General features: G+C 37.2%; 1 protein-coding gene across 3 annotated transcripts in view; it reads left to right on the plus strand.

Annotated features, from left to right (window-relative positions):
- elmo2 (engulfment and cell motility 2) overlaps positions 1-21,572 on the plus strand; it is a 52,377-nt gene extending 30,805 nt beyond the window's left edge. For 2 of the 3 annotated variants that reach the window (XM_042733499.1, XM_042733500.1), the window contains exons 17-21: positions 5,909-6,021; positions 6,118-6,225; positions 6,316-6,398; positions 6,813-6,890; positions 20,285-21,572. In XM_042733499.1, the coding sequence (XP_042589433.1) occupies positions 5,909-6,021; positions 6,118-6,225; positions 6,316-6,398; positions 6,813-6,890; positions 20,285-20,485 (583 nt within the window). In that variant the 3' untranslated portion in view covers positions 20,486-21,572. Of the gene's footprint in view, positions 1-5,908; positions 6,022-6,117; positions 6,226-6,315; positions 6,399-6,812; positions 6,891-10,679; positions 11,265-20,284 lie in introns of those variants that run through there. The other variant, XM_042733501.1, reaches the window with a different exon arrangement.
- The last annotated feature ends 1,782 nt before the right edge of the window (positions 21,573-23,354 follow it).

The raw sequence follows: 23,354 nt of genomic DNA on the forward strand, positions 1-23,354 counted from the left end.
GCTCGAACCGCCGCCGCGGCGTCTGCAAAGTGCATTTGCAGCTTTTGACCGCTGAGTGGCGGTTTAATCACAGGTTTTCAAACAAGCGCATCAAAGCACATTTTCGCAAATAGACGTCAGTTTTGCCTCTCTGATGTGTTACATTTGACGGCTGCAGTCAGGGAAAATGAAAGAAAAACACTATAGTTAAAAATATTTAATATTCACAGATGAAAGTTTGGTAATTATGAAGTTATGTGCATTTCTTAGAACGAATTCAAGCAGGATAAATGTCAAGCCTGTGCCTGAGCCTGTGCTTATATTTTCTCTAAGCTACACAGTATTACACCATATTTTAGATTTGACACATTTAATAGGTGTGCAGTATTATTTATATAATATGAATTATGTGTTATATTATTCAAAAGAAATTGTGGTTTACTTTGCATCAGAGCATTAAAAGTGGTAGCCTATTTTAGTGAGCTTGGCTACATGGATTTATATGCAAAATGTCAATATTCTCAAATATTAGGCCTATATTTTAATTTATATTTTAAAATTACTTTAATAAAACAACATGCATTTTTGTTTATTCGTTAACTGTCCTTTATTTTGACAGACAACTTCTTGGGAAAATATATTTGTCTGTAAGAAATTGTTGCTTGTTTTATAAATTATTTTCTTTTAGTAAAACGTGAGGCACTGTATAATTTCGTTCCCATTATTTAGGCCTGATTAAAACAAGAAACGAATAAATTAAACCTGCACGATTTAGCTAAATTTATTGAAATTCTAAAGAATGGACGGATTAATAAAACGTCCTCACGATTAAACTCAAGTTCTCTCATTATACTCACCAAACTGCAAATTATGTAAAAAAAGTGAGCTTCATTAATAGACAACTTCAGTGATTTTAAAGGGAGCTGCCGTTACTTGCTTACATAGAATTTAAGTAAAAAAAAAAAAAAAAAATTGCAGCCGCATTTAAATGCAGGTGTGTAAAATGTCTGCGTGCAAGATTTGCGCGGCGCCAGTGATGCTGAGTGCATGCGCAGCATTTATTCTTATTTGTTTTATCTTCACTACAAATCTTGTTTGGTTTTATTTTGGATAATTGCATGTAAAAAATCATTTACGTTGTAATGCATATGCAAAATGTGAATAACTATTCATATTTAAGTGTTTGTGCGAAAATTATTAATGCGCATGCAGGACAGGGAGGCGCCCTCTAGATCACTTGAATTTTTTCCTGATAATGAATTAACTTAAAATTGTGGTGTCTCACATACATGAGAAATATATCTACAGAAAGCTTGAAATGTCTTTTAAACGAATCAATTCAGAACGAAAGCATTGTGTAATCTGTGAAGGTTGTATGTCTCTTTAAAGGCGCGTTCATGTGGAGAGAGGCAGCACTGTGAATTTCATCTTGCAGCCGACAAGAAAAAACATTTGTTTATTAATAAATAATTAAAATGTCTCCTTTTTTTTACAATTATTGGGCTACTTCTGCCTGTGCTTTGGGGCAAACTTAATGCATGTGCTTGAGCGGAAATATATTAAGGCTCATTATGGATTATATATGTAAATGTAATATAATCCTGCGATTAGTTGAATAATGACAAATGAACGACTAGTAACTAGAAAAATCTTACATGGGAGGCAGACCTATTAAATAGCCTCTAGACATCTCTGTTAAAGTTTTTAAAGCATTTTATACACGTTTGCATAAATTCTTCTTTCAGAACGGTCCGTAACGGAGAGATGCCTTAACAATGATTTTTCATCTGAAACACAAAAACGAAAATTGAAATAAAATTGATATTTTTTTTTGAGAATGGCCAACCCTTCTCTGCAGATATTGTTGCTTCTGGTTTGTGCATTGTAAATAGGCTAAAAAAAAAAAAAAAAATTAATTAATTAATAATAATAATAATGTCTCCAAAAAGTTTTTTTGTCATGTCTGTAACGCATGTGTATTCCCAAATCTAAAAAAGCCTATAAAACATCATAGACGGATCATACTGATGTCTGGACTGGTCTGGATGTCGTTTGCGAATTTATTTATTTATTTTATTGAGTTAAGGCAACTTCCTCTGAAGTTATAATAACTAATAAACTATATTGCTATACATTAGTCAACATTTGAAGTGGATCAAAACCTTTCTTCAAAGTTGCCCTAAAACCAAAATGACGAGTCCTATCTAAACCTGTTCTGCAAGTTTGATACCCTCATAAGACACTGTCCATATGAAAGACCAAGAGATTCACACCTTTATCTCGACCCCCACAAGCTATACATTACTACCCCAACCCCCTCCAGCTGAACTGAATTTGGTCTGTTTGTTGGCTGTGAGGAACGCTGTGTTCTCATGTTACTGTGTTTGAACATGCCTGCACTCACAGCAGCCTTACTCTTTTTATTCATTATTTTCCCGCAGCCCATATTATTGTTTTCACAAGACCATAATAATAACAAATTATCAATTGATAATTAATCATTATTTTACGAAAATCATTGTTATTTGTGAACGTAGCGTTTGCGAAAGGCTTTAAGACCAAGCGGAGTCCTCCATCAGCTGCTCCCTCTTCACAGCGCGCGTGACTCGCGCTAACTGCGCCCAGCTTCAAAGTCCGCAAATTTTGATTTAACTAAATCAATTTGAGCGAATACAACTTACTGATCATGAGCCCAACATTTAGCAAGACAAAAAAACATTCAGTCTACCTTAAGGAAGATGTATTTCATTGTAAGTTAATGCTGTTAATTAAATAGAGAGTTAAAGAGAGAGAGAGAGAGAGAGAGAGAGAGAGAGAGAGAGAGAGAGAGAGAGAGAGAGAAAAATAAAAAAAAAAAAAACCGTGTTGGCTATTCCTAAACTTGGAGCTCATTATTGAAGTACAAATCCAAACACCAGAAGCAAACTCTCAGTGTTCTTTCATTGAAAAGTATGCATTTTGTTTATTCACAGGCTATATGGTTGAAATAATATTTTAGTTCAAAACTTTAAGTGCCATTGTTTAAAAAATGCTTTATTGGCTAACGCAGCGGTTCTCAACCCGCGGCCCGCGGGCCGCATGCGGCCCGTCACCAATTCAAATGCGGCCCACCATGCTGAACACAATTAAAAAAAATAACTTTCAGTTTTACAATTCATTTTAGTTTTTACATTCATTTAAAAATGTACTAAAAAAAATATAAGCTATAGCCTAATGTTTATATGTAAAATTATTTTGTTTTTCATATATTATTTTCAGACATGAGCAGACCTACGTTCCGCATTTTATGAACACATACAAGCGCACACTTTGGCAGAATTCAATTCAAATAGTCATCAACAGCCATTAGTTCGGTAAAATTGAGCATCAGAATTGACAAATTTGTTTTTAAGGGAGTAAAAAGAAGTGTGGAAATGCCAGCAAATGAACACATACAAACAAGAATATTCACAGTATCAGCAGTGAAGGAGAGTGCTGTATTTTCGGTTTGCGCCGTAACTCACTTGAAGAAGTTCAGGCAAATAGAAACACCCATACTACGCAGCAATCATCCTTAATTGCAGAAATGTGGCAAAACATCTCTGGAGAGAACCTCATATTATTAAATTCGAAAGTGCTTTCCATATTTGGATCAACATAGGCTACATTTGTGAACGCACATTTTCTGCAATGTCGCGCGTCAAGTCATGCTCCCGTGCGCTTCTTACAGACTGCAACTTACAATCGCAACTTCATTGTGCTGTTACTCCTTTCGAGCCGAATTTCACAAAAATTGGTCAGCTCCCGACAGCATCAGGTGTTTTATTTATGGGGAGTAGAATTATTAATTTATTTCAATGAATGTAATCGATTAAATATCATAATATTTAGGCTATAATATTATAAATCAGGTTGGTTTGTATTGATAACGTAATATGTAAATGATATGCGTGCGGCCGCGAGACTTGCACTTGCACCATAGTGCGGCCCGCTGGAAAAAAAGGTTGAGAACCACTGGGCTAACGTTTCATAGCCCTTCAGTTGTTATGCTTTAAAATCCCATAACATTTGTAATTTCACAGAATTTTCACCTCCTAAATCACTAACCTTTAAAGTCACAATTCTATAATGGTCAAATTTACTCAGGCCGATGGCACTTTTAATTACATTATGTTTTTTTTTTTTTTATTTTTATTTTTTTTTTTTAGAATAATTGTAGCTTACATAAATAGGTGAAGCAAAACAAATATGAATAATATTTGGATCGTCACTTATTTTTTCCCTTATTTTCTTAAAGAATAAACACTTATTTTCTACAAGAATAAACATGATAACATATTATTAATTCATAGAAATAATTTAAGCAATTAAAACCTGATAACATATTATTAATTCATAGAAATAATTTAAGCATTTAAAACCTTTTTTTAAAAAACTTGAACTTCAATACTATTAAACTGACTTTAAAATCTCAAGGAGTTTATAAGTTAAAAAGGGTAAAATGTCACAGTGCATGTTAAATAGCCTAAATGAACTTGTGTAAACAATATAATTAGAACTAACAATATAATTCGATTTTTTTTAAATGAACAATTCCTGTATAAAAATGGGACTTTATATCAAACATTTTGAAATCGTCCACAGCTGAGCAACGCACGAAGCAGGTTGAGCGTGAATTTGCTGCACAAAGTCATTTTCAGATGCAATGAAAATTAAAAAAAAAATAAAAAAACCCCTGGATAGCCTAGATTAGGCCCAGACTCTGTTCCTAAGTATATAATAATTATAATTACCCCACAGTAACAAATTTTAACCGATTAATCACCCATTTTCGTTTGCTGCTTGTTATTTTATTTATTTATTTATTTATTTTTTAAAACAGGCTAAAAAATAAATTAAGTTTGTGAGAGGAAAAAAATATATAAGTATATATATAAGAATATATAAGTCATGTATAAGTTGCATTTTATTACATTCAGAAATAATAACGGCTGGCCTAATAATGTTATAATGTGCCAACAGGATATTTTTAGTTCTCTTCACTTAACAACAAATCCTTTAAATTTAACAAATTTATCAGAACAGAACAATAATTACAAATATATAATTATAATGGATAAATAAAATTGCAGTATATAATAATATAGGCTTAGCTATAAACAAACAAACAAAAAATAAATGAATAATAATATAAAGCGAACCATAAGGTAAGGTTGGGCTCTCATTCGGGAGAAATCCAAACGTTTCCATATTCGTGATGTTGCCTATTTAAAGCTTAACTATTATTCATTAGGAAAAATAGGCTTTGTAGTTCACGCTTGTTTCAGTATGACGGGGAAAAAATTAAAAATCATAATTAACAAAAATATGCCAAAGTGGACCGCTGCTCGCGCCGAATGGGCACGGTGAACGGCTACTGTTTCCAATGAATGTGCGCGAGGCACCAGCGCGATCAAACAGCTGAAACAGAAAATACAAAATTTTTGGTCACACAGTAAAGGGGTAATTCAAAAATGCAAAGTGTTATATATAGGCCTTATATTTAATGACTGTTTAATAACAATAGCAAGCATAAGATCCTTTGTGTAAAGGTCTTCTTTTAATTTCTGATGAGTAGACTGTAGCCTAAGACTATCCTACATTTTGAAATTAACTCACTGTACATTTTTTAATGGTTTTTTAAAGATGGTACAATGTTATATCATAATGTTATTGTTGTTTTACCTCCTCCTTTTATCCCATTTTACAATTACATTCAGTTCGCAATCCGTCCCTTTGCGCCACCTGGTGGTAGTTTCGCGAAGGATTTTAACACTTGACTGACTTGAAGTTAACGCCGCGGCCCTGCGGCGGCGGTACGCGCGGCGGTATTACTCATTTTGGTTGTCTACCATCTGTATCTGAGCTTGAGGATCAGCTGGTCTGTTGTGTGTTTCCTCTTGATTGTCAGTGAGCTGCGTGAGCGGATCCAGCCAGAGATTCTGGAGCTGATCAAACAGCAGCGACTCAATCGTCTGTGTGAGGGAAGTTGCTTTCGCAAACTCGGCAACAGACGGAGACAAGGTGCCGAAAGCTCACATCTGCCCGTGACAGCCGCTTCTGCGCTATTCTTCTGTAATGTGAGTTTCCTCTTCTAATGATCTTTGGTTCCTCTCACAGAGAAGTTCTGGTTCTGCCGTCTGTCGTTAAATCACAAAGTCCTGCACTACGGAGACCTGGACGAGTCTCCACAGGGTGAAGTGCCGTTTGAACTGCTCACCGATAAGAGTAAGCGCACTTACGTGACATAAAACTACTGAATATTATTCACATCATGTGTTGCACAGTGTATTCAGACTTCCTGTCATTGACCCACAGTTCCCGTGTCGGACATTAAAGCAGTGCTGACGGGGAAAGACTGTCCGCACATGAAGGAGAAGAGCGCACTCAAGCAGAACAAGGTAAAGCCACTTACTTCATCTTCTCCAGCGCACTATTGAGCAGAACTGATATAGAGAGACAAAGATGGGACATGACACTGATGTTTAAAGCCTGCCTGCCTGCTTCCCTTAAATAAACAATGAATCACTGACTTCATCATCATTATTAAATAATGCATTTATAAAGCAAACATGTTAATATGGTAATATTGCTTGCATATTTATTTGAATATGTTCCTTCGGCTGAGTCTGGTTCCTCCCAAGGTTTTACTCCTCTTAAAGAATTGTTTGGTTCACTTTTTAAAGCAGTACTATCTGTAAAACTGCTATGAAACAATGCACAATACCCAAGCCATACAGAATATCGCACAATCATATTCTGTTTCTATGTTATTTATGTATGACTGATGTTTATGAATGGTGCTGTGTCTGTAGGAAGTGTTAGAGTTGGCATTTTCCGTCCTCTACGACCCTGATGAGGTTCTCAACTTTGTGGCACCCAACAAATATGAGGTGAGTCTCGAAAACAGCACTTAAATCACAGTTCTGTTAGAAATACAGAAGTTCATGGACTGTTTGTTATTCACTAAACTCTTTATGCATTGTTATTTAGGGCTGTGAATCAACTAAAATATTACTCATTTTTTGCACAGATAGTAGTGTCCACATATGATCTGTTGTGTTGTTTTCCAAGGACTCTTAATTTGATCACTTCCATGGTTTTTTAGGTTGTATTTTGCTTCATTGTTGTAATCAATTCTCATGTTTCTTTCTGTTGTTCATGTGTTTCCTTGGTTACAGTTGATTAGCACCTGTGTCTAGTTGAGTTAATTAGTTCATTGTTTTTAGATGATAGTTCATCATTAGTTTACAGTTCAGACATAAATGAAAAATAATTTATTTATTTACCCTTATAAGTAAATTATTAGAAGATATTTTGAAAAGATGCTGTTTCGAAGAATATGTTACCAAACAGTTTCTGGCCCTTAATGACTTCCATTGTAATTTCAAAGTAAAAGGTGACCAGAAATTTTTTTTTTTTTTTCAAAATATCTTCTTTGTGTTCAACATAAAAAAGGAACTCATGCAGGTTTGGAACAACTCGAGGGTGAAGAAATGATGACAGAAATGACATTGATCTTACATCATTCTGGATTACCTTCTCTTGTTAAATGAAGTCTGCGAATAGATCCACTTCTCAAATATTCTAGCAACAAAGGGATAGTAGCATACACTGAATACTTGCATACTAAGCAAGTATTTTAACAATATTTATTTAACCCTTGTGTGGTCTTCATATTTTTGTTACTCAGCCAGTGTTCATGGGTCTGGTGGACCTGCTGCAGTTTAAGGTTTTTAATTCAACACAATCAAAAATGATATGTTAAAATACTCAACATATATCTACTTCATCCCAATTACAAGCAACATAAACAGCATATATGGACAAAATTTGCCCTTTACACTTGTTAGATCACATTTATGAATTAAAGTGTTACAACCTTGTGCAGGAATGGCAGGGGTAGAAACACAAAACTCACACTTCTACTCACACTCTTACAGACTCTTTCACACACACATAAACACACATTCACATACTAATAGCAGCCAAGACAATAGGAGGACAGAGTGAAGGTACACAGGACCTAAAATTTAAATTCTTTTATTAGCCCCGGGTCCAGTGGACCCTAACATCCTTTATGTAAAATAATTGTGTAGGGGGTTGTACAGTGAGTGGTCATTGAAAAAATTTTCTGATAAATGTTCTTCACAGAAAATGAACCAAGTACAATGAGTTTAAAAAAAAAATAATAATAATAATAGTATAATTTTTCTTTTGATAAAAAGTGAAAACGGGTCCCAGAGACCTGAACAACATACAAGGGTTAAAGACATTTTTTTTCTAGTATCAGGGTTAGTATCACCGATACTGATTATTTACATTTACATTTAGCAGACACTTTTATCCAAAGCGACTTACAAATGAGGACAATAGAAGCAATCAAAACTAACAAAAGAGCAACTAAATATAAGTGCAAATGACAAGTCTCGGTACACATAGCAAGGTATTTATACATATATATATATATATATATATATATATATATATATATATATATATATATATATATATATATATATATATATGTATATATATATTAAATAAAGAAATGACAAGGGCCTGGACAAGACATTGTGCAGCATGCTCCATTAGGAAGGGCCTGATCTTTATGATGTTGTGCAGTACAAACCTACAAGATCTAGCAGTTTTTGCAGTGTGGTCTTTGAAAGTCAGCTGGTCATCGAAGAAATGGGGTAATTGTTGATGAACCTAACTGGATGGTGAAGTCAGGGCTGTACGTTAACTTTTTTTGCACATAGCAAGTTTTGTAGCACAGGCAAAACAGTTGTAGCACAAGTATAAAGCATCTGTTATCATGTCTGAAAACAAACAAGTACTGAAAACAAGTAATGGAGTTAATCACTTAAACAAGCATTGATGTTCCATAGCACCAAAAATATAAACCATCACAAAAATTGTTTTAGACAAAGTTTTTCTTTATTTCCTAAAATGGAAAAGTGTAGAAACATAACACTTCTTACACCTCAACATTACACATCAAAGTAGAACAGAACTGTGGGCAGACATCACTAAATAAAAACTAAATTTGCAAACTAACCTATACCATGAAACTCCTCTATGAGACTAATGCTCTCAACAGTTGCATCTTTTTTTACTTTAGTGCATAGTGTGTTTGTCTAGATCTAGCATGTTTGCTGGCCACTCTTTTGTATTTGGTCTCCTGGTCCTTTTAGAAGAGGTCATCTATTTAGCTGCTCTACACCATTTGGATTGAATTCCTCTTTACAAGAGCTGTTGTTTAGCATTGAAATTAAATCCTTTTTCCACTCGGGACCGAAATCACTATATACTGTACATCAGTATTGCTACGCGTGCTACAGTGATAAATTTATTAATCGCATGGACCAGTTTTTTCGTTGCACGTGTGACATATATGTAGCACTGTACAGCCCTGGAAGTCATGCTGTAGATTTGGAGTGGCCAGAAAGACAAGAAGCTCAGTCTTTGCCAGGTTGAGCTGTAGGTGATGTTCTTTCATCCATGCTGAGATGTCCTCCAGGCAGCCTGAGATCTGTGAAGCTACCGTGGGTCATTGGTTGAAATTAGAGATAGAGCTGTGTGTCATCAGCATACATAGCAATGGTAGGAGAAACCATGTGCTTATATGATGGGTCCCAGTGATGTAGTGTATATGGAGAAGAGGAGGGGTCCAAGAACTGATCCCTGAGAAACCCCAGTTACCAGTTGATGTGTTTTGGATACCTCCCCTCCCCAAGCCACCCCGAAAGACCTACCAGTGTGATAGGATTCAAACCAGTGAAGTGAAATCCCTGTGATGCCCAGTGATGAGAAAGCGGACAGGAGGACCTGATGATTGACAGTGTCAAAAGCAACAGATAGATCCAGCAAAATAAGAACTGATGATTTGGAATCAGCTTTTGCAATCCACAGGGCTTCAGTGACTGACAGTAGCGCAGTCTCAGTTGAATGGCCACTCCTGAAGTCTGACTGGTTAGGATCCAGTTGGTTGTATTGTGTAAGAAATATTGATACCTGGTTAAAAACAACTTGTTTGAGTGTATTTGCTATGAAAGGAAGGAGAGAGTCAGGTCTGTAGCTGTCTGTAAGTAAAGTGTTTAATGTAGGTTTTTTGAGCAGTGGGGTTACCCGTGCCTGCTTGAATGCAGTGGGGAAAGTGCCTGTGAGAAGAGATGTGTTGATGATGTGTGTGAGTGATGGTAAAAGTGTAGGGGAGATTGCTTGAAGAATGCCTGGGGGGATTGGGTCTAGAGGGCATGTTGTAGAATGGCTAGAGAGGAGAAGTTTTGATACTTCTGAGGGGACAGAAGGAGAAGAGGGAAGTTTTAGGCATGGATGCAGTTGGTTTGAGTTTGTGTGTGTGTGGAGCTGAGAACTGACTACTGATTGTTCAAATATTGTCTGGGAAGAATGTGGCAAAATCATCAGCTGTTATAGAAGTTGTGGGAGGTGGTGGAGGGGAGCAGAGTAGAGAATTTAATGTTTTGAAGTGGTTTTGTGTGTCTGTAGTGCTGTTGATCTTGTGAAAATATGAAGATTTGGCAGTATGGACTTGAGCAGAGAAAGATGAAAGCAAAGACTGTGTTACATGTGCATATATGTTGATTTATTTAGTTATTTGCCTGACCTCTAGGGGCAGGAAAAGGCGATTACCTTTTGTCTTGTGTTTAATTGTGCAGATTCCTTACAGCTGTGGACCATTAGAGTGTGCTTAAAAGAAGCCAAGTTGCCACATTCCAGGGGCGGAACTTGAGCGGCCATCCTGACACGGAGCTGCGCTCTTTGTTGTGTTTACCTTTTATTTTCCCTGACTATATTTCTCTCATACTTTGTTAGTATTATGTTATCTTAATAAATTTACCAAATTGACTGAGCCTTTGTGTCATCCCTCTTTTATGTTATGGCAGCAGCTGTAACATATATGGGGGCTCGTCCGGGATAAATATGTTTTGTGAGTGTTTGCAGTCATAAGGAGTTTGAATTCAAATGAAGCTAGGAGTGAATGGAAGTCTGCAGCATAAAGCTTATCCAGATGAATGTTAAAGATGCCAAAGACTAAAAGTGGACTGCTATCCTCCGGGAATGAGGACAGCAGACCATCCAGCTCTTTCTAGGAAGGTGCCCAGTTGCCCAGGAGGCCATTAAATTACCACAACATGGAGTTTTATAGGAGCTGTAACAGTAATCGCATGAGATTCAAATGAGTTATAATTGCACAGAGGAGAGTGTGTTGAGTATTTACAATTGTCAGAAATGAGCAGACCAGTGCCCCCACCCCGTCCCGCCCAAACTGACGTGGGGTGTGAGAGAAAGAGATGTTGTTAGACAGAGCATAACATAAACGATTCAACATAAAAGAAGATCATTTGAGAAACATGTCAGTTTTTTCATTCATGCAATGGAAGTCATTGGTAACCAAAACACCTTTGTTACCAATAGTCTTAAATACCTTCTTTTATGTTTCACAAAAGAAAGTAAGTCATTCAGGTTTGAGTAAATGATAACATAATTAAATTGTTTGAGGCGAACAATCCCTTTAAAGTGTTTTTTCCCCTTTTTTAAATGAAATAATACTCTAAATAAGAAACTAAAACTGGCAGCAGGTGGCGGTTAATGTCCTTATGAGTCATTCATTTATTAGATTCGTTCAAATGGCTGATTCATTCAGAAATTCAGTAAACTGCTCACTTTATGAATGGCTTTTGAATCATTGGTTCACCCGATTCGTTCAAAATGCAGATTCATTCAAAAAACTAAACATTGACATTCAAGATGCACAACAATTCTGCTGTGGCTTTATAGGTAATATTTTTGTTGGCAAAGCAGAGCAAAAACAGAAAATACTGTGTTATATTGTATATAACAATATAATTACACAATTATATAGTATATAATACCCAATTATATAATATATATAATATATATTGTAAAATATAACACAATATTAACTTCATATTTACTGAACTGTTGTGTAAAATCACATTTGGGACAAACAGCACTCGTGTGACTGCTCTCACTACTCGTGTGATATCGCTTATATAAATATGAGACAAAAAAAAATCATACAGGAGCATTTTTGCCCCAATATCTTAAATTTTAGGGCATAACTGCATTTATGGAGTTGTTGCCCTGCATCATATCAAAGTCCCTTTCTATAGTCTTTGATCATATTTGATCATTACACACACACACAAACACACACATATATATACAGTGGCGGCTGGTGCTAAAAAAAAATTGGGGGGTGCAAACAACTGAAAATCAAACTGTTAGTAACGCAGGAATGTAAAAGCCTTTTATCAGGTTAGGATGTTTCATTACTGCTTAGCTAAATGACTTAGCTTTATGACTGTTAAAGCATGCAATAAACGTACCACAAATCAGTGAATTTTAGTTCAATTTGGGTTTATTATCAGTAATGAAGTAATCAAGAAAATCATTAAAAATAATAATAATAATAATAGATGTTGCCTAATCACTGCCCAGTAGCACTACTTGAAAATAAATTTTGCTCCTGTTTTCTTTCTCATTGACCTTCTGGTTAAAGTCATCTCAGTCACCAGTCTCTTCTCCATTGACAGCATGGCCAATGCATTCAGCCTCTCTTGGGTCATGCTATTTCTCAGAAAAGTTTTAATTCTTTTCAAGGTTGAGAAGCACCTCTCAGCTTCTGCTTGGGTCATGTGTGTGGTTACAAGAATCTTTAGGAGGTTAGTCTCTGAAAAGACTTCCTCAAGATTGTTCTCCATAAACAGCCAGAGTAGGTCCAAAGCACCGCAACATGCTCTGGACTCTTCCTTGCAGTAGATGAGACTAAGCTCTGTCTTCAGCTTACTCCTGTCGAGCACTGGATAGGCATTCAAAGTCCTGCTCAGTGCATCTTCAGGAAACACCATTTTTAGTTCAAACCTGTCTGCTTGGAGCATAGTGGCACTAATGAGGTTGTCTGTGAAGGAGAACCTTTCTAATGCATGTCTGAGTGTGGTATCACAGACGTACGCAGTAAAGCATAAAAACAAAAATTATGTAGTGATGACAACGTCAGTTTCAACTGCTACATTTAAAATTACCAATTTAAGTTATAAAGGGAGACCACTGTTTTAGTGTTTGAATCCATAATTTCTCAAAACTTCATTAACATGTTCATTCTTAGTAAACATCATGAACTTCTGATGCTCATGGCGCTAACACCAATTTTTAAAACACCAGCCATTTATTTTAATCAAACTCAGACATATAATGCTTCTATAATGAGACACTTAAAGACTCTTATTTGAAAAGAGACATGGTCATTGTATAACTGTATCATCTACACAAGCCATTGTGCATTGTGCAACAAGTTAAACTGCATTGTTTCATTTACCTTCTGTGGGTAACTTTCTTTGGTGGCTACAATATTATTGCTCCCATTGATCCCACAAACACGGAATAGTAATCCTCTCATAGTAAAGTTATCAAAACCAATGGGCAAATTATTATAATTATTTATATTCATTTATATTATTTAAATGTTTCTTTATCTTAAGGATCTACTCTTTGCTACAATACTTCAGCAATTTTTTATTTTTCTAATAAACTCAAAGACATTTACAAATACCCATAGAAGATAAATAAACAATGCAGTTTAACTTGTTAGTAATGGTTTATTTTGACTGCAATAAAAACTCACTTCTGCTGCAATCCGTTCATGACCGCCGCCTCTTCGGTTGCTTTGGTCAACCAGGGAATGGAGAGAATTCTTCTGTATGTCCTGCTGGAACTGCTGGCTGCTCCCCCTGATGTGGACCTCCTCTATGTCCTTCTTCTGGAGTTTGGCATAGAGGAGGTCCAGTTGTGGCATGATGTTGTGGAAAGTTGCAGAAAAAATTAAAATCCTGATCTTCCAGCAGCATGGTAAAGCCTCCTGCCTCTCTGACGGTAACAGGGTCAAAGTCACCTGAGTCTCGTATAGTTTGAAAACAGCGGATGAGGTCCTCTCTGTGCTCAAACACTGTATTGATGGCACGACTGTGGAAGTTGCATCTTACTCTGCTTGATGTTGGTAGTCTATGGGCAACTACTTTATCAAGGACATCGGTGCGCTTGGGTGATCTTGAAAAAAAGCTGGCAAATCCTCCAAGTTCAGAAAAAAAAATCTCACTTTGGGTATGTGAGAAGTGGCCTGTTGCATTGTCAGATTGAGTTGATGTGTATAACAGTGGATGTAATGGGCATTTAGGTAAACATCTTGCATTTTCCTTTGAATACCTGCAGTGGCACCCCTCATCACACTGGCTCCTTCTTACGCTTGGGAGATGAGTTTATTCTACAGTTCCTCTGGAAGGATGACAGCAAGACGCTCTTTTAGTGCTGTAGCGATGGAATCAGCTGTAGTTGAATGCAGAGGAATAAACTCAAAAAACCTCTACTGTACATTGCTTTTAGTGTCAATGTACCACAGCACAAGCACAAGTTGACACTGTGTGTCAATATTGGTGGTCTCGTCGGCGGAGTCCAACAGCTCGTTCTGCACAGTTTTGAAGGGATTGTCTGACATCTGGCTCTCATCATGGCCACGCAAAGCCAGCTCAAACACGCCACAAAATTTCACACAGTCTTTTAATCTAGACAGGATACTGTATGTCTATTTTTTGTGACCTCTTCATTGTGTCTTCTAATGCCAATCCTGTAGCCTTCATCTAGCTGTTCAGCAATGCTAGGCTTCCCAAAAAACTGAAGCCTTATAGCGTTGTCAAGATGGCTTCGGCTACTTTCATGCCACTTGTACTTTTCAGACAGATGTTTTAAGTCGCGAACACCTGTTGTTGTCCACAATGTTTCGGTGCCATGACTTTGAAACAGCAAACACGGAAAACAATAAAAGGCATGATTTGCATCACATCCAGCCAGCCAACTCTATTTGCCATAAGAAGTGCTGGGAAAGCCCCGAGTGTAGGTACTACCGCAATCACTTGATTGCTGATGAATTTGCAAGTGCGGTCGATCTGGTCCAAACTCCTTTATCCTTTTTTTTTTCTTCATCCGAACGCCTTGTGAACGGGTATTTTTGTAAAGATAAAACCAAATTTTCTTTCATCTCGAGATATTGCGTTTGCTTCCGCATTAATTAGTTCCTGTCTGTCAACTGATGATCTGCTGCTGAGCAGAATGAGTGTCATTGAGAACGTTCCAGTCACATGAGGCCAAACATATAAAAACAATATTGATTCGCTCTAACAACAAAAGTGGGAGGGATCGGGGAGAGCGCTGCGCCCCAAGGACAATTTGACACAAACCAATTATAGCTTAGCCTTAAATCACATGCTTTTCAAAAGTTTGTGTACTTACATAGACAATCATTAGTCCAGCGCCCCGCACACACATGTGAAAGAAATATAGTTTTGATTTTTGGATTTTCAATAAATTATAATATGATTAACAGTAGAATACTATGACTAAAATAATTTATCATGAGGAAAAGGAAGATAAATTAATATATATATATATATATATATATATTTAAATTCCTCTTCCTTTTCCTCACCATCAGCATGAAGATCCAACAGTCAACGGAGCCAGCCAGCTGTTGTGGAACATTCTAAAATAAAAGAATATCATTCAGTTACTCCTAGAATAAGAATATGACAAAACATTATTTATATTAGTAGCTTTGTTTTATGAAAGCCTTATAAATCTCACCTTGTTTTTGATCAGCTACCTCATATATCTGTTAAAAAAAATGCTGACTTGACATCAGCATGAACTTTGAAATGATCCAAAACACTACGTGGTGCTATGTCAAGTCACCTTTATTTATATAGCGCTTTAAACAAAAAAGATTGTGTCAAAGCAACTGAACAACATTAAATAGGAAAACAGTGTGTCAATAATGCAAAATGACAGTTAAAGGCAGTTCATCATTGAATTCAGTGATGTCATCATGCAGTTCAGTTTAAGTAGTATCTGTGCAATAATTTGCAATCAAGTCAACGATATCGCTGTAAATGAAGTGTCCCCAACTAAGCAAGCCAGAGGCAACAGCGGCAAGGAACCAAAACTCCATCGGTGACAGAATGGAGAAAAAACCTTGGGAGAAACCAGGCTCAGACGGGGGGCCAGTTCTCCTCTGACAAGACGAAACCAGCAGTTCAATTCCAGGCTGCAGCAAAGTCAGATTGTGCAGAAGAATCATCGGTTTCCTGTGGTCTTGTCCCAGTGGTCGTCTGAGACAAGGTCTTCACAGGGGATCTGTCTCTGGGGCTCTTGTTGTCCTGGTCTCCGCTGTCTTTCAGGGCTGTAGAGGTCCTTTCTAGGTGCTGATCCACCATCTGGGCTGGATACATACTGGATCCGGGTGACTGCAGTGACCCTCTGACTTGGATACAGACTGGATCTGGTGGCTACGGTGACCTCGGAAAAAGAGAGAAACAGACTAATATGAGCGTAGATGCCATTCTTCTAACGATGTAACAAGTACATCGGGTGTTATGGGAAGTGTTCCCGGTTCCGGTTTACCTAATTAATGCAGCCTAAAAATCCTTTAATGGATTTGGATATTAGAAGTGTATTAGTATGTTATGTGTAAGCCAGGTTAAAGAGATGGGTCTTTAATCTAGATTTAAACTGCAAGAGTGTGTCTGCCTCCCGAACAATGTTAGGTAGGTTATTCCAGAGTTTGGGCGCTAAATAGGAGAAGGATCAGCCGCCCGCAGTTGACTAGGTCATTACATGCATAGCTTTTAGGTCCTATAATTAACACCTCTGTTTTTTCAGAATTTAGCAGTAAGAAATTACTCATCATCCAGTTTTTTATATCGACTATGCATTCAATTAGTTTTTCAAATTGGTATGTTTCGCCGGGCCACAAAGAAATATAGAGCTGAGTATCATCAGCATAACAGTGAAAGCTAACACTGTGTTTCCTGATGATATTTCCCAAGGGTAACATGTAAAGCATGAAGAGTAATGACCCTAGTACTGAGCCTTGAGGTACTCCATACTGCACTTGTGAACGATATGATACCTCTTCATTCATTGCTACGAATTGATGGCAGTCATATAAGTACGATTTTAAACCATGCTAATGCACCTCCATTAATGCCAACAAAGTGTTCTAGTCTATGCAAAAGAATAGTGTGGTCAATAGTGTTGAACGCAGCACTAAGATCCAATAGCACTAATAGAGAGATACAACCACATTCAGATGATAAGAGCAGGTCATTTGTAGCTCTAAGGAGAGCAGTCTCAGTACTATGATACGGTCTAAATCCTGACTGGAAATCCTCACAGATGCCATTTTACTCTAAGAAGGAATATAATTGTGAGGATACTACCTTTTCTAGTATCTTGGAAAGAAAAGGGAGATTCAAGATCGGTCTATAAATAACTAGTTCTTTGGGGTCAAGTTGTTTTTTTTTTTTTATGAGAGGCTTAATAACAGCCAATTTGAAGGTTTTGGGGACATATCCTAATAACAATGAGGAATTAATAATAGTCAGAAGAGGATCTATGACTTCTGGAAGCACCTCTTTTAGGAGCTTAGATGGAATAGGGTCTAACATACATGTTGTTGGTTTAGATGATTTAACAAGTTTATACAATTCTTCCTCTCCTATAGTAGAGAATGAGTGGAACTGTCCCTTTGGGGATCTATAGTTCACTGTCTGATGTGATACTGTAGCTGATGGCTGTATGGTTACAATTTTATCTCTAATAGTATCGACTTTAGAAGTAAAGTAGTTCATAAAGTCATTACTGCTGTGATGTTGGGAAATGTCAACACTTGTTGATGCTTTATTTTTCGTTAATTTAGCCACTGTATTGAATAAATACCTGGGGTTATGTTTGTTTTCTTCTAAAAGAGATGAAAAGTAATCAGATCTATCAGTTTTTAATGCTTTTCTGTAAGATAGGTTACTTTCCCTCCAAGCAATACGAAATACCTCTAGTTTTGTTTTCCTCCAGCTGCGCTCCATTTTCCGGGCTGCTCTCTTTAGGCACCCTAGCACCGAGTGTGCTCATTATGCCACGGTGTCAGATTGTTTTCCTTAACCTTCCTTAAGCATAAAGGAGCAACTGTATTTAAAATGCTAGAAAAGAGAGAGTCCATAGTTTCTGTTTACATCATCAAGTTGTTCCGAGGTTTTGGATATGCTAAGGAATTGGGATAAATCAAGAAGATTACTTACAACGCAGTCTTTTGTGGTAGAAGTAATGGTTCTACCATACTTGTAACAAGAAGTAGAATTTACAGTTTTAGGTATATGAAGTTGGCACAAGATAATAATCTGAGATATCATCGCTTGGCTGCATAATAACACCATCAACATCAATTCCATGTGACAGTATTAAATCTAGAGTATGATTTCGACAATGAGTAGGTCCTGAGACGTGTTGTCTAACCCCAATAGATGACAAATTGAAGCAACACCTCCCCCTTTACCTTTTGGACGTGGCTCATGTTTATAACAGTAATCTTGGGGTGTTGACTCATTTAAAATAATGTAATCATCAGGTTTTAGCCAGGTTTCTGTCAAACAGAGTGCATCTAGATTATGATCAGTGATCATATTATTTTAAAAAAGTACTTTTGTAGAAAGGGACCTGATATTCAATAAGCCAAGCTTTATCATTTGTTTATCCGTATTACATCTGTTTTTTTTATGCTTAGTAAGATAACTTTTGTTCTGCCCACTTCCGGCTTGACGTTGCTGGCCTGAGACTGCTGTGATGTGAGGGTTCTGTGGTTCTGCAGAAGGGGATTATTGGCTGCATCCAAAAACTAAGGCAGGTGACTTGCTGCCTCGCTGCCGTATCAGGCAATGAATTTGCAGGCAGCGTTTTTGCACGAAGGCACCTCATGAAACTGATTTTGGACAGGCCTCTGAGGCAGAATAATGGTTTAATGATCTACAGCTAAATATAGAGAGCTTTGGCGATAACTAAGTGGATATTTAATTACTGCAATATTAATTTCTCGCTAGAAATTACATAAAAAGTGGAAAATGTTGATCAAAAACATACATTTACTCACAAACTGACCACCGACCGCAACTTTAAGACGCCAACTTTATTTTTTGGCTTAACTGTCACAGAATTGAACGCACAGGTTTGTGGGATATCGAAGGCAGCGAAGGATACATCTATGCTGCCTTCAAAAATCAGCCAGATGAAGGCATCTCAGGAGACAGGACTGAAGCTAACATTGAATTCGGACGTGCCTTGATGCCTTCCTACCTTGGAATGCGTCCTCCGAAGGCAGCATTTTTCAGTTTTGGGATGCAGCCATTGTCTTTCACAGGTTTTTGGCTGCTATATTTTTAATTTACCACCAGATGGCGCTGTTTTGTCACTCGCAAAGCTTTGAATCTTTTCCCGAAACAGTCAGAGAAAAGGCTTCATTTGTCCATCACTAGTTTGCAGATTAAGAGAAATAAACAGCAGATGTTCATGTTAGCAACTTCTTTAACTTGAGCAAAGGCCGCTAATACACATATAGTTAATAAAACTAAACCATGCATGTTTTAATGCTAGTGAATAATAGGAAACGATCCACCCACATGCCTCTGCTCAATGATGGCGCCTTGATCAGCTGTGATCTGCATCTCTGGCTGATGATGTAACTTCCAGGGAGGCATGCCCAGGCCTGTTGTACACGCCCCAGTCCCTTGACTCCACCCCCATGTCAACACAATGGCAGATAGTGAGACACACTGAAACGTGAAGCGCAAAGGGATCAAACAGTATCACAAGCTCACACCTGACTGAAACGATAAAGCAACATTGCAAATAAATTTTAGATATGGCCATGTAAAAATCATTGCTTTTGCAATTTTTGTTTGCAAATAGCTCATTTATGTTTTCTCAATACTTTCATTTTTGTTGCAAAACTTTATTTTCTTTTGCGATACTTTTATTCTTTTGCAAGTATATGTGGCCCTGTTTTGACTCTATAGCTGAGACAGTCACTGACGGCAAGATTTACTGATTTGTGTCTGTATGTCTGCAAAATCACATCTCTGCAAAACTAGCTCGCAATAGTAACATTACAGGGAAAGTAATCAAACAGAAGCTGTATGCAAAAGACTATAAGCATCAAACTGCGTGCTTAATGCATCACGACAGACTTGCATTCCAGAGTGAAGTGTGGCTTTAATGGGACACCATTGGCCTTGAGTCCATAGATTCACAGAGACTGTTTGTGTTATAGACTTTGTTTGAATATGGTATTTTACACTTTATTGGGAAAAATGTATAATTTGTTGAAAGATGAGTGACCTTTGTGTTGTTTGTTTGTGTGGATCAGTATTGCATCTGGACGGATGGGCTGTCTGCGCTCTTGGGGAAGGAGCTGGGAAGCGATCTCACACGAAGTGACCTTGACACATTAATGAGCATGGAAATGAAGCTCCGCCTCCTCGATCTGGAGAATATCACCATCCCTGAGGCTCCGCCCCCTGTGCCCAAAGAGCCCAGCACTTACAACTTCACCTACAACTATGGATGAGACGTCTGTCCATTCAACCAGAGCTTGTGTTTTCTGTGTCTTTCACTCTTCAGAGGTGAAGTGTGTCATTTGTCAGTCAATTAGATACTTTCCTGCCGGTTTCATGTTCGGAATCACATTGGTAGTTTGACTTGCTGAAGAGTGAAACCCTGTGATGCTTTCAAAACAGCCGTAAAACAGACACAACAACTTCCGACATGACCAGTAGAGTTCAAGATGGACAAAAGAGTAGAAATGACACACTTCACCTCTATACTAGTGTATGTGCCTGAACATGAACTAGTCTTGGTTACGAGAGTATTTTTTCAGTCCTTTTTCAAATGTTTGTAAGGCAGAAAAACAAATGGTTCTTCTGTCTTCAAGTATTTGATTTTAAATGAGAAAAGCAGAAACAGCGTATTAAACATCATTCTGTGTTTAGATATTGTAAGGCATCTAATCCCATGTGTGATGTGATATTAAAGGCTTATATGAGTAACTCAACTGAACAGTTAGTAACTTTGTACACCCCACAGATCTGTCTGCAGATAACTAATATTTACTGACGTTTGCTTTTGTCAATAGAAATATATTTTTGTACTTGATGTGAAAGATACTATATGGTCTGCATGAAACGGAGGAAGAAAGCAAGCAACTGTAAGATGGAAACTTTTTGTGACTCGTAGACTGAACAGGATGAAGGTCTGCGACTGCAACATTCAAAAATTAAAAAGTATTGCAGAAACTGTATGTGATAATAGCCATACGAGTTCATTTAGACATTTAATTGGTGATTTCTTTGTTACAGTACACAAACATGACTGCTCAGTCTAGCTGAAAATATTTACACGTTTATCTTCTGTCTGTGCATTCATATTTGCTTGCCATAATGTTCTGTGTGAAAACAGGACAAACCCATAGATGGATTGCTGACAGAGGTGTGATGTTTATCAGATTTGCTTCATGTTACAGCTGGTAGTTCTGAGTGTTTTAGTGGGCAAGTATTAGTTTTTGGGTTGAAATGTCGTACACACTATAAATATATAGTGCCTTCAGAAGGTATCAAATCCCTTTTTATTTCTCATTGCTAAAAAGATTAATGAAATTTTTTTTTTTTTTGGGGGGGGGGGTTGATTTGATTTTAAGGGAGAAAAAATATTTCATCATTAAAATTTGAAGGCCACTGTATATAAACTATATATTGTACTGCTTTATCACAGTAATGCAATGGATATGTGTGCAATAATAAAATGTGTTAGTCATAGCTTGATGTTTTTCATCCATTTGATAAATAATTTTTGCTGTGCCGCACACCCACATTAAATGCAGTTGCGTACAAACTATATATGGAGATGTAAAAAAAAACACTCAAAAGCAATTAATGTATAAATGTTGACTTGAAATTAAAATGAAGATTGATATGTGGGCCACAATTACTGCTAACCAGTAATGGCTTAGCTAATGAAGCCATATAATAAAGGCCGCTTTGAGCATATGAACAGTCATTGGTCTGTGATAATGGTTATGAATAAGTCAGATGACATCCATTTCGTCTGTTAACAAAAACCAGTTTACAAGAACTTTTGTCTGGAACCCAAAACTGCATTAACTAAAATCCATTGTGTCCATCCTGAGACCACGTGAAATCATGAAATTGCTATATTACCTCTTATAGCATGCATAGAAAGAGAAAGAAAAAAAACTAAAAATGCACAAATTATTAAATTAAATGAAGCCTTTATTAATTATATTTCAAAAATAAGTATAAGGTAGCACTCTTGCCAACATTTATAATTAATATTTACCTGAAATGTTGCAAAACAGAACTATTAACCATCAAATAGTTTTTTTTAGTTTAGTTTAGTTAGTTTCCAAAATTCCAATTTTCTACTGGAAATGGAGTCACCAGTGTGTAGTGAGGTAGCTGAAAAATTCCTAACTTCCATTGGCATTAATATCAGCACAAAAATTGTGTGATGGGACCTTCATGGAATGGGTTTCCATGGCCGAGCAGCTACATGCAAGCCTTACATCATCAAGTACAATTCCATGCATGGGATAGAGTGAGTAAAGCATACAGACACTGGACTCTGGAGCAGTGGAAACCTGCTCTATGGAGTGACCAATCACACAGTTTGATGGGTGAGTCTGGGATTGGCAGATGCCAGGAGAACGTTACCTGCAAGACTACATTAAGACAACTATTTGGTGAAGTTTGTTGGAGGAGGGATAATGTTATAGTGTTGTTTTTAGTGGTTTGACTTATTTCCAGAGAAGTGGAATCTTAAAGGGTTAGTTCACCCAAAAATGAAAATTACCCCAATAATAACTCTAAATCAATCCCATCTTTAAATGACTTTCTCAATACAGATGAATCCAATCGGAGTTATATTAAAAATTGTCTTTGAGCTTCCAAGCTGTTTAATGGCAGTTAGCAGGTGTAGCAGTTCTACAGCTGGTAAAACAATTCATGCAACATTGGTTTGTGTCCTTTTCCACTTGGGAGACCAGACGATGTGGCTGTGTGAACTGTGTGTTTTTATAGTGCTGTGCTGGTGATTAGTGAATGACAGTCAGGTGTGCGTGATCAGTATTCTGGTAATTGTGAGTGCTGATAGGTGAAAGAGCTTGGCGTGTCCGTGACAGAACTCCCCTCTTCGTGTCCCACTCCTGAGGGCTGAAGATACCGACGTCGTGGTTGGCGACCCCTACTGCATTGAGCTGGATCGTGAGGATGGGAGGCATAAAATTCTGCCAACAGATTGGGGTCGAAGATGTCATCCTTTGGAACCCATGATCTTTCCTCTGGGCCATACCCTTCCCAGTTAACAAGGTATTCCAATCTGCCACTACGACGTCAGGAACTCAAGAGCTCTCTTATAGTGTATGC

This window comes from Cyprinus carpio, chromosome B11, assembly GCF_018340385.1.
Source record: "Cyprinus carpio isolate SPL01 chromosome B11, ASM1834038v1, whole genome shotgun sequence".
In the NCBI taxonomy this organism is placed as follows: domain Eukaryota; kingdom Metazoa; phylum Chordata; class Actinopteri; order Cypriniformes; family Cyprinidae; genus Cyprinus; species Cyprinus carpio.